The sequence below is a fragment of the Dama dama genome, chromosome 5, assembly GCF_033118175.1.
Source record: "Dama dama isolate Ldn47 chromosome 5, ASM3311817v1, whole genome shotgun sequence".
In the NCBI taxonomy this organism is placed as follows: domain Eukaryota; kingdom Metazoa; phylum Chordata; class Mammalia; order Artiodactyla; family Cervidae; genus Dama; species Dama dama.
In genome coordinates this window covers 108819419-108836992 of record NC_083685.1, presented here as the reverse complement: position 1 = coordinate 108836992, position 17574 = coordinate 108819419, and the positions used below count along the sequence as shown (strand labels likewise).

The following is a 17574-nucleotide window of genomic DNA, read 5'->3' as shown; positions in this document are numbered from 1 at the left end:
AAGGCAGATTCTTAACCACTGGACTACCAGGGAAGTCCCAACTTGTTTTCCTTTTAAATGAGGCAATTTATTAACCCGGCATTTGTTCTGGAAAGGTTTTTAAAATTTTATTTATTTATTTATTTTTGGATGTGCTGGGTCTTCATTGCTTCTTGGGCTTTGCTCTAGTTGCAGTGAGTTGGGGGTACTCCCTAGTTACGATGTGCAGGCTTCTCAATGCAGTGGCTTCTCTTGTTGTGAAGCAAGGGCTCTATGGCACAATGGGCTTCAGCAGTTGTGGCTCCCAGGCTCTACCGCACAGGATCAATAGTTATGGCCCATGGGCTTGGTTGCTCTGAGGCATGTGGGATCTTCCCTGATCAGGGATGAAACCCCTGTCTCCTGCATTGGCAGGTGTATTCTCCACCACCGAGCCACCAGGGAAGCCCCCAAGCATTTGTTCTAATGCTTCTCATTGGCAGCTGCCCTGTCTGGCATTCTATCCATATCTCTCTATCTCTGAGGTGCCAGCTTGTGACCCCCATTTGCTCCTTGTCCACCATTTTCAGCCCTTCCAGGGTTTGGAGGAATTGGCAGGCCACACTCTTGGAGCCCCAGTGAAGTTGCTAGATGTAATATGGCTTCTCTGATGTCCCCATAGGTCTTGGTCATGGAACCTATCTAGTACATCTCCAGAGATAGAGGTGCAGCACTGTGGAAGCCATTCCACAGCTCTCACTGGAGTTAGTAAGGTCTTTATGCTTGGCTATCTTGATGGTGTCTGCCCACCCAGGGACTTTCAGCTTCCTGGAAAAAGGCTGCCAAAGCCCTGATGAACTCCTGCTGGTTCAACTATTTTACAGCAACTCCAGGCACTGTGGTTTCCTTACTGCCAGCCATGGGGAAGGGCTCTCCAATGTTCCCCTTCTCCTTCCTTTTTGAGGTTGTTTTGTCTATTCTAAGTCCCTTGTGTTTCCCTAAGAATTTTAGAATCAACTTTTCAGTTTCTAAAAAAATCCTGCTGGGAATTTGACTGGGGTTGTACTGAATTTATAGACCAATTGGGAGAGAATTGATATTTTAACAATATCAAGTCTTCTGATCCATGAGCATGGTATATCTCCATCTTATTGAGTCTCTTGATTTTTCTAAGCAGTGTTTTGTAGTTTTCAGTGTACAGGTCTTATGTATCCTTTGTCAAACTTATCTGTAGGTAGTTTATATTTTTTGATGCCACTGTACATATTTTTAAATTTTAAAATTTTTATTATTATTATTTTTTGGTGGGATCACATGACATTCAGGATGTTAGTTCCCCCACCAGGGATTGAACCCACACCCCCTGCAGTGAAAGCATGAAGTCTTAACTACTGAACCGCCAGGGAAGTCCTGGTATTTTTTTTTTTTAATCGCAATTTCCACATGTTCATTGCTAGAATATAGCATTGCTAGACTATTGATTTTGTAGATTGGTCTTACATCTCATGTGCATGAGTGCTAAGTCGCTTGAGTTCTGTCCAATTCTCTGTGACCTTATGAACTGTAGCCCCCAAGGCTCCTCTGTCCGTGGGGATTCTCCAGGCAAGAATACTGGAGTGGGTTGCCATGCCCTCCTCCAGGGGCTCTTCCCGGCCCAGGGATAGAACCCAAGTCTCTTATGTCCCCTGAATTGGCAGGTGGGTTCTTTACCACTAGTGCCACCTGGGAAGCCCCATCTCACAGTCTTGCTAAACTCATTTATTAGTTCTAGTATCTATTTTTTTAGGTTCCATCAGATTTTGTATATGGACATTCACACTGTCTTCACATAAAGACAGTTTTAAGTCCTCCTTTCAATTCTAGATGCTTTTTCCCCCTTGCCTTAGCACACTGGCTAGAACCTCCAGAACACTGAACTGTGATGATGGGAGTAATATCTTTGCTTTGTTCTTGATGTTAGCAGGAAATCTGAGGTCCTGTTAGGAAAATTCACACTTTGAGTAGCTCCCTCTATGGGGTCTTGGATTCCTCTTCTCTGTCGAGTCTTCCGATTAGTACAATGCAATGTGCTTTAAAACTCCAGTATATTTTTTCTCTGTCATTTTCAAACAGATTTTTAAAGATGGCGTGGTAAACATATGTAGCCTTCCTGAATCAGAAATCTGGGGCTTTATCAGGCAAATGTAAACACAAAAGACTGAAGGTAGAGAGTTAGATGATCTTATAAAACAGAGACTCTGGGCTGAAAAAGGAAGAAAACAAAGATAGAAGGGAGCTGATGAATGGGGAAAACATCTCTGGGTCAGTTGTCAGGGGGCTGAAGAACAGTTGTCCAAAGAACAAGTGAACTAAAGGAGCAGAAATGAGGTCAGAGAGGAAAATGTGAGGACTTACAGGTTGGTGAAAATGTCTAAGATGTGAACAAGGGTGTAGGTGAAGGAGGAAGTGATTAGACATGTGAAGGTTGTAGAATGCAGAGGCTGGGACTTTAGAGTTACCCAGGGTGCACTAGGAGGTGGGATGCCAAAAGACTTCAATAAACTGAAAAAGGCAAGGTCAGTAAACAACACCAGTGAAGAGGGTAGAGGGTGGCACAGGGCTTTTACAGAAAGTGACAGAGTGATGGAAGCAGCAATGGGAAGCTAGAAGGACCTGACCTCACCTTCCAACCTTGGCCCTACTTCCTGACCCTGAGGTTGGGGATGAGACTGAGTGGGTGGCTGCCCCAAGAAGGGGTGACAGGACCAGCAATACCCTGGGAGGTGCAAGACTTTTCCCCCACTTCTTGGGTCCCAGCTGCCCTGCCTTTGTTTAGACCTGAAGATTGGAGTCCAGCCCTGACTCAGAGCCCAGGGACAGCAGGGCTGAGCTCAGCTGGCCGGCAGCTAAAAGCAGAGAGGAGCAGGGTCTTTTGTTTCCCTCAGGGGCTCACTTCACTTTTCTGAGCCTCAGTTTTATCAGCTCTAAAATGGAAAGGTTTTAGGGAACTCCTTGGCAGTCCAGCGGTTAGGACTCCACCCTTCCATTGCAGCGGGCAGGGTTCAATCCCTGGGTGGGGAATTAAGATCCCACGAGCCATGTGCTGTGGCCAAAAAAAATTTTTTTAATTATTTTAAATAAATAAAATAGGATTTTATACACACAGAGGATTAAACAAAATAAAATAGTGTCCTAAGTGCCTAAGAATGGCCCCAACTATGATTATGTTATATTCCTCAGGTTAGACTCTAATTTCCCCTTTTCCCTACAAAGAGTGCCCTGATTTTGACCAGAAGCCCATCCACACCTGACTCAGGCTGAATCCACCTCACCTCTTGACAGTAAAAAGCTGGGGCCCGTTTCTCAGGGCTGCTTTCGAGCCTTGAGGGTCATCCCTGAACCACCAGCTGTCACAGCCTCTAAGATACTAGCATCAGATTTTGGGCTGGACTCAGATGGAGTCCACCACAGGACCAGGAGCAGGGGCTGCACGTCCTGTGAGGAGAGGGACCAGGAAGCAAAGTGCCCGTCCAGGCCACAGGGGCAGTCTAGGCCGGCGTGGCGGGGGAGGAAGGAGCTTTGCTGGTCTCACAGCCGGTGGGGGAGGGCTGCTCACCTAGGGGACTGGCAGTGACAGAGTACATGGCTGGTTACTCCGTGTGAAGCGTCTCCGCTCTGGGATCCTCCTGTTTTCTAGATCCACAAGCAGAGAAGTCCAGAGAGAACTGCCCAAGAACTTAGTGGGAGCAATTATGGAGTCTGATCTCTGTGTCCATGGCTCACTCCCCTCTCAGTCCTTGCCTTCGTAGCCACCTTGAGATAGCAGATGCTGGCTTCTTTTCCTCTTACCTCCCAATGTCTAGAAGAGGGTCCTGCTTCTCGTAGATGCTCAGAAAACATTTCTTGGTCATTGAAGGACTGTCGGGCACTGTACCAAGTGTCTTATATCTGCATGCCCTCTCTCTAATCTCCCCTCATTTTACAGATGAGGAAACTGGGCAACAAAGACGCTAAGTGCTTAGAAAGGTGAGTAGGTGTGAGAAGAGATCTGGGTTTAAATCCTGTCTCTGCCACTAATTAGCTTTGTGTCCTTGGGCAAGTCACTTCACTTCTCTGAGCCTTGGTTTTCTCATCTGAAAGTAGCTCATCTCATGGGATTGGTGTGGGGCCCTAGAGTCCTGGCCCAGGGTGGAGATAGTGAGAGAGGGCTGAAGATTAGGGCTTGAGTCATTTCTCTGGGAGGGAGCCTTGCTTCTTTCCTGGGAGGTGGTGAAAGGTAAAGGAGACGGGTTTGGTGAATGGACAGACCTGAATTCTTATCCTATGCACATGTTGTGGGACCTTAAGGAAAGAACTTATACTTCTTTCTACTTTTCTATTGAAATTTAAATTGAGTTTCCACATCAGTAAAAAGGGGGAAAGCCTCTTGGGTTTATTGTGAGGATTAAATGAGGCCATCTTGCAAGTGCCCATAGTAGGTGATTAATAAACATAGTGACCAGGTGTCCCCTCTACCAACCTTCCGGAAGAATCTCTCCAATGCAGCCTCTGTCCTGACCTTGTCTCCTTTAACCTGGCAAGTCTCTAACAGCTCTATAAAGAGTTCATTTCTCGTTTTGGTCTCCCCTTCCCCAATCTTGTTTGCTCCCCCAACCAGCCAACGGGAAGAGGACATGGTCTAGGTGGCTGGCAGTTTGAAGAGAATGCTCGCTCACTCACTCCCAGCTCCCCAGCGCCCCCTTGGGTGACTTCTCTGGGTCAACTGCTATGGGTTCTTTCTGAATCATGGCACTTAAAGGCCTCATGGAAATATGCAGGGCGCAGCCCAAGCTTCTTATCTGGGCATTCACCATCAACAGCCCCTTCCCCAGTGTTAGGAGAAGGCAATGGCACCCCACTACAGTACTCTTGCCTGGAAAATCCCATAGACAGAGGAGCCTGGTGGGCTGCAGTCCATGGGGTTGCAAAGAGTCAGACATGACTGAGCGACTTCACTTTCACATTTCACTTTCCTGCATTGGAGAAGGAAATGGCAACCCATTCCAGTGTTCTTGCCTGGAGAATCCCAGGGACAGCGGAGCCTGGTGGGCTGCCGTCTGTGGGGTCACACAGAGTTGGACACGACTGAAGCGACTTGGCAGCAGCAGCAGCTCCAATGTTAACCTACCCCCATCCAGTCTCTCTTGCTGCCATTCCTGCTCAGCCTTCTATACCCCCCATCTCCTACCTCAAGCATGCCCCTCGGCTGAGAACACGCTCCTCCATCTTTTCCACCCAGTAGAGTCCTGCTCTCCTTTCAAGGCCCACCTCAAATATCAATGATCTCTCTAATAAAGCTTTTCAGACCCATTTGCCTGTAGGAAATTGCTCAGCCTCCGGGCTGGCCATACACACTGTTTACAGGGGCAGCGGGGTGGTGTCCACGGGTGACAGCTTTCAGCTCCTGCTTCTCTGGGAGGAGGGCAGATATGACTGGCCCCCTGTCCATTCCCCTTCGCCCCTACCCCTGTCCAGGCAGCTGAACACTTGCCCAGAGCCCTCCATGGCCTCCTGGGCTTGTCCCCACCCCCATGTGGGCTCTGAGCCCCAGAGGTAGCAGGTGTACCTTTCATCCGGCAGGAAGGCTCCGACTCCACCCCACTTGGCTGGGTGTGAAGCTGTGTAGTACAGATGGGGATGTTGAAAATATCCGTGACATATTCCAAACTGGCCTACTTTCCTATCACGAGAGTCTGAGACTGAGACGGGCGAGGATGAGTGAGATGGGAGCTTGGGACCTGTTCCCACCTCCTTCTTCCTCTCTCGGCTCAGTTGTTAGACAGGAGAGGGGTTTGCAACCTCTTCCAGCCATCTCAGCCCGGTTCTGGGGCCGTGTAGTTGGGGTGTTGGTGGGGAGGCACTATTGGAGGAGTGAGGCTGCAGTGGGCCTGGGGAGGTGGGTGGAGGAACCAAGGCCTGGATCCTATCTTGGGAAGCTTCCAGCCTTGGAGGCAGGACAGTGGAGGCCATCTCATTGGACTTGGGGTCTGAAGGCTTGGCTTCTAGTCCTGGTTCACCTGTGAAGACTCAGGCAAGCTTCTTAACCTCTCTGGGCTTCGCTTTTCTCATCAGCAAAATGAGCTACTCAAACCTTGCTTTCCCTCCTTGAACCCTTGAGTATGGGGTTGCTTTGAAGACTGTTAAGGGCCCTGCCTGAATTAATCCACTTCTCCGCCTTTCCACCTTGGCTAGGCTGTGCCCCGACATAGTGGTTTAAGGGGTCACCAGTTCCAGCCTTCTACCTCCCAGCAGGCCTGGCAAGGTCTCCACCCTTAATCCTGGCTTAATGATCCCTGAGTAGGGAGTTACCCACTGTCCCTGCCTAGAGCCAGGACTGTGCCTTGGACAGGAAGTTCACAATGGGAGCTAACTTCAGTCTCCCTTGCTGACATGGAACACTTTGGGTGTCCTCTGGCTTGTCTCCTTCATATATGAGGTGATCATTATTTTAGTTTTTCTCTTTTGGGGCTAGAAAGTGAAAGTGAAAGTAAAGCTGCTCAGTCGTGTCCAACTCTTTGCGACCCAATGGACTGTGGCCTGCCAGGCTCCTCCATCCGTGGTATTTTCCAGGCAAGAATACTGGAGTGGGTTGCCATTTTCTTACATCCCCTCTTTCCCTGTTTCTCAAGATGGGCAGGATCCTTGGAGCAATTTTCTGACTCTGGGAAACTGAATGTCTTCCTGCTTACAGATCCCTTGCCCAGGATCTGGGATTTGAATTCTCCCAGGAGCGGGTAGGGAGGTTGTTTGCGTCTCTGCCTCAGTTTTTCCAAGTCGCACACCACAAGAGAAATAAGTGGCCAAATTGGGAAAAACCGGTTGCTATGGTGCCATTAGTCAGAGCAAAACCAGAAATAATGGTTCATATTCAAAACAGTTGTTATGCATGTACCCTTTATCCAGCTATTCTGCTTCTAGGAATTTATTGTACATATAAACTCACATTTTGTAAAATAAAGTAACTGGCAGGGTATCTCTTGCACCACATCTGTCAACAGGGCACCTTCATATGTGCTTGCGCGGAACAATCTCTAGTTTATGTTGTTGAGTGTGTATTGTCTGCTGCCATTTGGATAAAACAACACAAAAGAAATGCTTGTGAACATATAGGCAAGCCCTGAAAGACCAAAGAAGCTGGGAATGATGTTTGTTTCTGGGCGTGGAGCTGGGTGACTGGGAACAGAGGCAGTGACAGGGAAGTTGACTTTTCTTTTTGCACCTTTTGAATTTTGCATCACATACAAATAGAATTTCCTATTAAACAACAAATCAAGGACTTCCATGGTGGTATACTGGATAAGACTATGTCTGCCAATGCAGGGGACACAGGTTCCATCCCTGGTCTGGGAAGATTCCATGTGCTGTGGGGCAACTAAGCCTGTGCCTCACGACTACTGAGCCCATGTGCCTAGAGCCTATGCTCTTAAATAAGAGAAGCCACCGCAGTGAGAAGCCCCTGCAATAGCAATGAAGACCCAGGGCAACCAAAACCCATACAAAACAAAACAAAAAAGAAAACCAGTCAGATTAAGTTTTCCAGCCCTTAAAGTCTTGTAGGTATTAATATTTGGCCCTAGTCATATACCAGTGGTTTTTACTGAGAAAGTCTGACCTCTAATAAGGAGAGTGAAGCTAGGGATGGATGGCGCAGGGAGTGGTGTACGGGCCTGGATCCTATCTTGGGAAGATGCCCGAAGCTCCCCCAGCATCGAAGCGGGGCATATGGAGGCCCAGCCACAGGAGGACCCCAGAGATTCAGGACAGCAGGTTGCCCTGAATCCGTAAGCACAGATGCCCTGGAGGGTGGAGAAGACAGAGGGGACCAAGAGGACGAAAGATCTGCCCCCAGAGAAGCAAACCAGATGGTCACAAATAAAGCTAAGTGAGTGTTAAGAAAACCCAGGGGAGAGGGACTGTCAGCTAGAATGTGTTTGTATCCATGTGCCTGTGTCTGAGGAGGGCAGGGCTGGAATTGGGAAGGCTTTATTGAGGACATGGAATTTGAGCTGGGCCTGGAAGTGGGTGTCAGGTGTCCACAGGTGCAGAGGAAGGAAAGGACAACCCCAATGTGGGGAACAGTATGGACAAGGACATGGAGTGTGAAGGGAAGACACAGGACGTGTGTGTATGTGAGTGTTATTGCTGGAGGTAGCCAGAGATGAGGCTGCAAAGAATCGGGCTAGCTAGAGCAAAACATTTCCAGCTGTGAACTCAGGTTGTTTTTTATAGAACACCGCAAAAATGATCATGCACTAGGATATGTGGCAATGTCAAATCATGATAAAGTTTTCTCAAAGATGATTCTTCATTTCTGTACTCATCTTGTGGACCACACTTTGAGAAGCCCTGCCCTAGGGGTTCTAGGATGGGCTGCAGAAGTCAGGGAGGCCCACGGATTTCGTGTAGCTCGTCGTGTATATTTATTTGTTTAGGGAAGGGGACAAAGCTTTTGTCAGGACCTCAAAAGTTTCAAGATCTCCAAAGGACACAACCCTCTGCTCTAGGGAGTGGTCACTGAAGGTCTTTGAGCAGAACGATCTAGTGAGGCTTTAGAGCTGAGGGGAGCAGAAAATGCGCCTGATTCAGCCTGAGACCCCTCCTTTCCCTGCCCATATCCAGAAAGGCTAGCCCAGGGCCAAGCTCAAGGGAAAAGGATTTGGGGGGGAGTGAGAGATGCCAGAGAACAAGGGGCCCATTTAGGGGGTAATTAAAATAATCTGTGGGAAAGAAAACTGGAGGACTTTTTCAAGCTATGTTTGGAGCAAGATGATCAGGGAGGGGTGGGCCAGCCTCAAGGGCAGATGGCTCGATGTTAGCTGAAGATGGGAAGCTGAGCTTCTCAACACTTGATCAGGCGTCTGCTGCCTGCCTGGGAAGCAGGAACCTGAAAGGGAGGCTCCCTTGGGATGGGAGCCAGGCAGAGCAGGAGGCTGTCAAGATGCAGTCTGGGTCCAAAAGAACTGCATCCCGGGGTCCTGTGAGCGTCTTCCAAGTGTTCAGAGTGGATGCCTGGTGCCCCAAACCCTGGGGAGTGGCTGTAACTCACGTGGGCACAAACTTCTGTTTCCAAAAAAAGTAGACTCTGAAATCTGCAGATGGGTCTACTTAATGAACTCCCTGGAAAATGCCTACTACATTTTTTTTTTTTGGAGGTGAAATTCACATAACATGAAATTCACCATTATAAAATGAACAACTCAGTGGCATTTAGTGCATTCACCATGTTGAGCAACCACCACCACTGTCTAGTTTCAAAACATTTTCCCAAAAGGAAACCCCATATTCATTAGGCAATTGCACCCCATTTCTTCCTTCCTGAGACAAATCTCCATGGATTTACCTATTCTGAATATTTCCTATAAATGGAATCATACAATACCTGACTTTCTGCATCTGGCTTCTGTCACTTAGCACAATGTTGAGGTTTATCATGTTAATCGTGTATTAATACTTTATTCCTTTTTATGAAAGAATAATATTCCATTGTATGGATATATCACAAATTGTTTATTCATCCATTGAAGGACATTTGGGCTGTTGGGTCATATAGTAATTATATGTTTATCTTTTTCAGGATTGCCAAACAGTTTCCTATAGCTACTGAACCATTTTATACTCCCACCAGCAATAGAGGAGTTTCATTATCAAATAGGTAATTCTGTGACCCTGGAAGGTGGAGAGGGTTTCCAGGTGCTACCATGGGTAAAATAAGTGAGGATGATCCAGTGCCCACCATAGGCTTATAAGATTGGTTGGCAAGTCTGGGAAGGATGCTGGATAGAGTTGGAAGGCTGTCTTTCCTTTCTTTCCCAAAGCAAGTAGATCAGGTGGTGAAGTCTAGAGCCTAAAAGCCAGCTGGGTACGGTCCTCCAGGAGTTGGGCTTGTGGTCCACCTGGGCCCCAGTGGCTCACAATATGGAGAGATGCAGAGTGCCTTCTTTATTCCTGCTCTAGTCTCGTCTTCTCATCTTTCTTCTCTCTTTGCTTCCTGTGTCTAGGCAACTGAGTAGGAAGGAAGGAGGTGGGATGCTACATGCATGTTTGTGGACTCCATCCACAAGCCCTTCTCTCTACTTAGGCCCCAGGAGGTCATCCCAAAGTGAGGTGGGGTGCTGGGACCCCTCTCCCTCACCTTTATTACCTCCTCCTCCCACGAGAGGGGACCCACTGGCTTCTGCAGCACCAGCATGGCACATGTAGCTGGGCCAGCTACAGATCCAGCTCTGGCCATCTCCAGCCCTCAAAGGTCAAGGTCGGGGGAGGAAGGAGTCACCAGGGGCACCAGTGGCCAGGATTGGCTTTGGTGTTGGTTTAAGGAAAGGAGGGAGAGGTACATTCACCTGTGTTACAGAGTTCTCCTGGACACTCCTGTGTCCACAGGAGTCCACACTCCTGGACACCACAGGCCCTGTGGTGGCTTGCCAGTTGAGCCCCACTAGCAGGCAAAGCCTGAAACTGGGCGAGCAAGAAAGTGGTCTCGACCCCACTGGTTCTCAAAGCGTGGTTCCCCTGCATCAGCAGTAGCTAGTCTTGAGAGCTTTGTCAAAATGCAAATTCTCAGGCCCCTCCTCAGACTTACCGAATCAGGAACTTTGGGGGGTGGGACCTCCCCCGATTTTCACAAGTCCTCCAGGTGATTCTAATTCTTGCTTTGGTTTAAGAACTGCTGCCCTGCCCTGAGGGAGAGTCCTAGTAACAGAGAGGGACTCAGTGCTCCCAGTCTGATGGGAGAGACAGGACCCTCGCTGGCCATCTGACAGGGAAGACAGAATCTTGTGCTCAGAAAATTCTCAATCAGAGGGGGACATCTAGGTTTCTCAGTGCAAGTCCCTCTAGTGGGGTCCCTCCCTGCTGGATGCACCATCATGAGTTTCTTTGGAGGGAGCTGGCTACAGTTAGGACCCCAGAGAAACCCCCTCTCTTCCACTTTTTCTCTCCTTTCCTCAGAAAGTGGGTTTGATGTGCTAATGAGGACATCAATTATTGAGCTTCATTAGCATTCATTACAATAACAAGCAAGGGAGAGGGGACCGCAGGGAACAGAGGAGGGTCTTTTAAAACTTACAGCCATTTACTCCTCTTCTTGGGGTGGGAGGGGGGATGGGACAGTGAGACACTGGAGGAGAGGCTTGAGGTTCCTGGAGACTGGGCTGTGGTCAGAAGGAAGCAACCTCCACCTCCTTGGCTCCCCAAACCAAACCAGCCCCAGAGGCCAGCTCGCTGCCCTGGTCACTCTTTCCTGGGAAGAGGGCTCTTCACAGCCCCCTCACTGCCTTTGGGCCACCCTGGTTGAGTCTGAATGGTCCAAATGGGGCTTATGATGTGCCCTAGACAGACAGTCACCTTCCTGGCAGGGTGCTTTCTCAGGGATCTGGGTTGGGGCCCTCCAAGGTGGCTGAGCGAGCAGTTTGGGGCGTCCCACTATCATTTTCACATCACCTTTTCCCTCGTGGCTTTCCCTAGAGGCCTGTGTGCCCCTCGGCCCATAACCAGGCCCCTTCTCCCTCTTCCTGCCCAGATGTTTGTCCAGGTGCAACCCTGGCTCTGAACCCCCTTGGGGAAGGAGGAGTGACGCTGAGAATTCTCACTTCTAGGGTGCTCCCTCATGACTTTGCTCCCTTGGTCTCCCGGGAAGAGGTGAGCAGGCTGGGTGGAGTGAGAAGGGCCAAGTGGGTGGTTACGATCTGCTGCTGATCTGCTGATCTGCTGTTCCAACATCTCAAACAAGCCAGCAGCCCCCTCCCAACCAAGATGCAGCCAGTAATGCAGGGGAGGAAGGCCAGAGAGAAGTTACCTGTTGAGGAATGAGGGTGGGGGTGGGGTGGCACCTGAGGCATCTCAGGTGGAGGCAGCTGGCACATTTCTTGTGCCTGGGCACCACGCCAGCTTCCAGGAGCAATTCTGGCCTCTCAGCTGGAGAAATAATACCTGTGTTTCTCTCGCTCTGATCAGAGGAGATGGCTTCCTCCAGACTTCTCCCTAGGAGAAGGAGCTTTGGCTTTTGAGATTGGATAAGAAGGGGAGCAGGCACCTAGCTTCCCTGGGGGGTGGGGGCAGAGGATTTGTTGCTGCTATTGTTCGCTTGTTAAGTCCTGTCTGACTCTGCAACCCCTTGGACTGCAGCACACCAGGCTTCCCTGTCCTTCACCATCTCCCAGGAGTTTGCTCAAACGCCTGTCCAGTGAGTCGGTGATACTAGAGGACGGGGCAGGGTCAATGAGGGTGGCTGGTGTCAGGCCATCTGCCGTCAGGCTCAACTCAGGCCTCAAGGATCTTTGTTTCCATTCACAAGCTGTATTCCTTCTCACCTCTCCACAGGACCCATGGAGTCCTGGATTAAGTGGAGGAAATCCTGGATTGAGGGGAGGTGGGGTTCAAATGAGCTCACAGCTATGAAGATGATCAGAAATGTTTAGGATCTGTCTCTAACAAGTGAGCCACACAAAAAATGCTACCTGAATCTGATTTAAGCCCCTCATTATGGAGTGGCCTTCGTGAGGTGGGAGGTCACCCTAGGGTAGTGACTGATGGATGCACTGTCCTGCTGACACATTTGAAAGTATTCCCAATCTCTGGGGGCTAGTTCCCAGAGTCCCCCTCCCCAAGCCCCCAAGCCCGTGGCTTATTGGAATCTAGTGTAAAGGCCAGAAAAACCTCCACGTGACAGGACAGCATCTTTCCAGTCTTCATCCAGGGGATTATGCCCAGTTCCTCAACTCTGACATAAATAACTAGTCTTAAGCTTCAGTCACGTTCCTGTGCTCAGTTCTCTTCCTTTCCTTTAAGGTCATGAGAGTGTGTCAGATGTTAGGCCTCACCTTCAGGCAGCCCACCGGGTTAGGAGATGGTGGTGGTGATATAAAAGGAGGCTGGGAGCTTTGGAGTCAGGCATGTCTGGATTTGAATTTCACCTTTGCTACTCTTAGATTAGGCAAGTGGTTATGCCTCCCTCTATGGGCTTCCCTTGTGGCTCAGCTGGTAAAGAATCCACTTGCAATGCAGGAGACCTGAGTTTGATCCCTGGGTTGGGAAGATCCCCTGGAGAAGGGAAAGGCTGCCCACTCCAGTATCCTGGCCTGGAGAATTCCATGAAATGTATAGTCCATGGGGTTGCAAAGAGTCGAACATGACTAATGACCTTCACTTATGCCTCTCTGAGCCTCAACTCTTTTCTCTCTGAAATGGGGCTGAAAACAGCCATTTTTGTAGGGTTGTTGAGATGCTTAAATTAGAGAATATGAATAAAGCATATTAGGTGTGTGTGGGGGGCTTCCCCAGTGGCTCAGCAGGTAAAGAATGCCCCTGCAATGCAGGAGCCACAGAAGATGCAGGTTTGATCCTTGGGTCAGGAAGATGTCCTGGAGGAGAGTATGGCAACCCACTCTAGTATTCTTGCCTGGAGTATCCCATGGACATAGGAACCTGGCAGGCTACAGTCCATGGAGTTGCAAAGAGTCGGACACGACTGAATTGACTTAGCATGCACGCATATTAGGTGGGCACAATATGGAGAAGAGAGGAGACCTTGTCTCGTGGAGGGGGTAACCTGAGGCGGAAGGGAGGGGCAGCACCCTGTGTGGTTGAGTTGGGGGCCTGGATGGAGGAAGAGCAGCAGCAGCATCAGTCCCTAGCCTCTGGGCTCTGAGAGGCTTGGGAGGTGGCGTCCACGCAGCTGAAGGGAAGCCATCCCTCCCCTTGCCGACCCTGCCTCTACACAGGGCTTGCTGCTTCCCATACCCATCCTGGGCAGGCAGCCAAGCTGGGAGCTGGATGAGGGCCCACAGCACGCTCAAAGGCCAAAAGATGGGCACCGTCCAGTTGGCAGAGGGAGAGGCAGCTGGCCCAGGAGGGGAGAAGTCAGGGAGCCGACTGCTGGGGTCGTGTGCCCAGACGGTGTGTCCAGGACACGCTTGGCTGCCCTCCTGAGCTGTCTGACTGGAGTCCCTCCTCTTCCTACCCTGGCTGGGCCACCTAAGTTACTGTAGCTGGAGAGAAATTTCTAAGGGCATCAGGCAGTGTGCTTGGCTCAGGGCAGGCCTGGGGGCGGGAAGGAAAGTGGAAGAGAGAGTCTTGGATTAAGGCTGCAACTGGGTAGACCAGGAAGTGGGGAAACCGGTTTGCCATTTGGGCCACTTGGGGGTGGGGTCTCCTTTCCTGCCTCTCTGCCCGCCTGCCACTCTGCCTGGTGGCCTGCAGCAAAGAGAGGTACTGTGTCCCTTCCTTGCTCATCTAAGCTGGCTTTGGGAATGCCAGGAAAAAGCAAAAGAGACAGGGGTCTTGGCCCACTTTCCCCTCCCCAAGAGAAGTTTGGGAGAGAGGGGACAGGACAGAGAACCGGAGGGAGAGAGGGAGCAAACAACCAGGACAGGAGGAGGGGACAGAGTCACCTGGAGAAGTCTGTGGAGCCAACAGGTAGGCTAAGGTGGGACAGGGAGGGGGTGGGAGTAAGGCAGGGGTGAGGTAGAGCTGAAGCTTTGCAGGCTTCTTGGAGGTGACCACGGTGTCGCCAAGTGAGGTGTGAGAAGGGGCAGGAGCTGGAGCGCCCTCTTTTGGGGTCCTACTTGACCGATGGGCAGAGACTCCCCTCACTCACAGCGCCGGCCCCTGCAGTTTCAGCAGACGCCTGCAAGAGGGGCCGCAACCGGAGCGGGGGGTTGGGGGAGGGGGCGGGGAGGAGACAGCCCAGCAGGGGGCGCCGGGGGACTGGGTCCCCTTGGCCCAGCCAGGTCTAAGGAGCGGGCGAAGGGAGCGTCCCGGCAGAGGAGGGTCCAGACTCTCTCTGCATAGGGAGCTGTGGCTTTCGGAGGTCACCTTGGCTGAAGAGTAACCCCTGGTCCCTCCCTGCCCGTACCTCCCCCAATGTTTCTTCATCCCGCGGCGCGCCAGGGCTTGGAGAACAAGTTCCCACACCCTCGAGATGCAGCCCCCTCCTTCGGCTTTAGCAATTGTCTCTATCATGGCTTGAGCATTGCTCAAGGTCTGAGAAGCAGGTGCAGTGGGGCGGCAGGCCTGAGCGCGCCCCGCATCCGCCGCCCGGCCGCGAGCCGCCGGATCCAGCCGTGCAACTGGAGGGCGGGAGGCGCCGGCCCCCTCCCCTCCCAGCTCCCCGCCACCCCAGAGGCCCTTTGTACGTTCCAGCCACACGCGCGTGCCCGCGCCGCGCGCGCTCCCGCCCGCAGTGACACACCCGCACCGGCCCCCGCGCGCGCGCACACACACACACATACACACTCGCTCTCGCACACTCGGTGACACGCCCGCGCGCGCGCGCGTACCCACACGCCCGGCCGCCGGCGCCCTCCCAGCTGGTCCACCCCGGCGGGGCCCGCGCCCCCGGCCCGCCCGCCTGGCACCGCGCCCCGGGGCTGGGGCCCAGCGAGGAGCCCGCGAGGCGGCGAGAGGGCAAGCGCCAGGCAGGCCGGCCCGGGGCCCCCGCCCCCCGCGCCCCCGCCCGATGGGGAACGCTCCGTCCCAAGGCATGTCCCTGTCTCTCTCCTTCCTAATGTGCCTCCATGCTTAAGTGGAAGGTATTTCTGTTTTCTTTGTGTGTTTTCCCCTCGGCCGGGGGCGGGGGCGGCGACCGGGCCGGGGAGGCGGCTGCCGGCGGGGCAATGGGTGCTCGGGTCGCAGGTGTGTGGGGGGCAGGGGACCGCGGCGCGCCGGGCTCGGGAGAAGGACCGGGCGAGAAGAGTGCTGGGTCCAGAGAAGGGGTCCGGCATTGGCGAGGCTGGAGACGGTGGGGAGGGCTTCGTGAGGCCCGGGGAAGGGAGCCCCGGAGAGGTGGGCTTCAATTTTAAAGAGGTTTGTGCGGGGCAGGGAAGGAAGGAGAGAAGAGAAAGGGGGGTGGATGGTGAAGGGAGTGGGGGAGGGAGTGGTCCATCCGAGGTGGATGAAGAGGAGGATGCAGAGAGGCGAAGGGGATGGAGAGGTGGTGGGAGCATCAAGGGCCTCTCTTACCCCCCAGGTCCCAGAATGGGGTGCACGCCCTTGGATGGTGGTGGTAGGCGCTTTGCGCAAGCCCCCCAGGGAAGGAAGGGGATGAATGTATTCTGGGATTGGCTGTGTTGCCAGGATACCAGCCTGTGTTCCCGCCCCCTTCCCCTTTCCTTCCCCCCCCCCCCCCCCCCCCTCCTGTCACCTCGAGGCCCTAGCCCTGGAGACCTGGGAGCCTAGGTAGCAAGGTAGCAGTTGCAGAAACTGGGGACCCGCTCCCCTCTCGACTGGCGGGTTGGGAGGGGTCACGAGAGGGAAGGACTGAGGGAGGGGCCATGTGATCATAAGCCCTCCGGGTGAAGAGGCCAGAGGGCGGGAGAGGGCGCCCCCAGCTGGGGAGAGCGTCTAGGGTGAGTGAGGAGGTAGGGACTGAGGGAAGCTGAGCGGCAGAGGGCGGGGCTGGGGAGGGGCCCCGCTAAGCCCCCACCTCCCCTCCCACGCACCCCCATGCTACGTCAGAAGCTCCTGGGCCAGCTCCGAGTCCTATCGGTGGGGGCAGCAGGATGCTGGTGGAAGCGGAGGGGGCCGGCCGGGTGCCTCCGGAGCTCGGCTGGCAGGGCCCGGCGGGGCGTGTGCGGCTGCTGGTGCAAGCCCCCCCGCCCCACCCCTCCCCATGCAGCCCTGGCAGTGCCTCCGGCGCTTTGCCCTGGCCTGGTGGGAGAGGACAGCGGAGGGCAGAGCCCGATCTCCCAGGGAGGAGGCCGGACCAAGGGACCCCGGGGGCCGAGGGGAGCCAGGTGAGCAAGAACAGGGAATGTGCGAAGAGATCCCGGACTGGCAGTCCCTCTTCTCCAATACTAGGGAACCAGCAGGTCTTGTAGCCCCCAACTTGAAGGGAAGTGGTTTCCTGGCTGGAGCCTTGCAGAAGATGTTTGAACTCCTGTTGTTTTGGGAAGGGAAAAACAGATGAGGGCTGGGAGAGGGGATAGGTAACCAGACTTCCAGGCTTGTGAGTCTGAATATTCATTGGTGTTGAGTTGGAGCATTTGGGGGCGGGGATAGGATGCCTTCTTTCCAACTCTGAATATCTTGGTCTGGGTGACCTTGAGCCAACTGCTTTGCTGTCTAACTCCGTGCCTCAGTTTCTCATATTCCCTTCCCTATCCCTCTTGCTGTCTTAAAGAACTGATGAGGCATTTGATGGAGACTGTCACTGTGAAAATGTGGGGCTCCGTCATCACTGGTGGCAGCTGTGGTGGTGGTTTCTGGCATGGTTGTGCGTGTGTACGAATGTGGGGGGCAGTTTATGGTTTATGTGTGAGGTCTTCTGCTGGTTGGGGCCACTGTGGGCAAGTGTCAGGGTCCGGCATTCATACAGGAAGGAAGGCTCCGGGCAAGCTGGGAGTTGTTGAGGCAGAGACTTAACTGGTGGCCTAGTGTAGAAGCAAGGGATAGGGCATAAGGGGAGGGGGTTCCAAGAATAAGATTCCCCCTCCATCCAGACTGCCTGGCACCCAAGCACCGTTGGCAGCGAGTGCAAAGGCTTTGCCCTGGCTTCCTGCCACCGTGCCTTGGGGACAAGAGGGTCTTTGTCCGGTGCCCCCCCACCCCAGCCCTGCTCCTTCCGTCCTTACCATGATGGCCAGTTCTCTGTGATGACCCTCA

The 17574-nt window shown here is 52.7% G+C and overlaps 1 protein-coding gene and 1 pseudogene across 1 annotated transcript in view; one reads left to right on the top strand and one right to left on the bottom strand.

The window, feature by feature from the left end:
• Positions 1-441: 441 nt before the first annotated feature.
• Positions 442-879, bottom strand: LOC133055622 (small ribosomal subunit protein eS19-like; annotated as a pseudogene).
• Positions 880-16472: 15593 nt separating this feature from the next.
• SRCIN1 (SRC kinase signaling inhibitor 1) overlaps positions 16473-17574 on the top strand; it is a 68807-nt gene continuing 67705 nt past the window's right edge. Inside the window, exon 1 of the mRNA XM_061140758.1 lies at positions 16473-16706. Coding sequence (XP_060996741.1) covers positions 16473-16706 — 234 coding nt within the window. The remainder of the gene's footprint in view (positions 16707-17574) is intronic.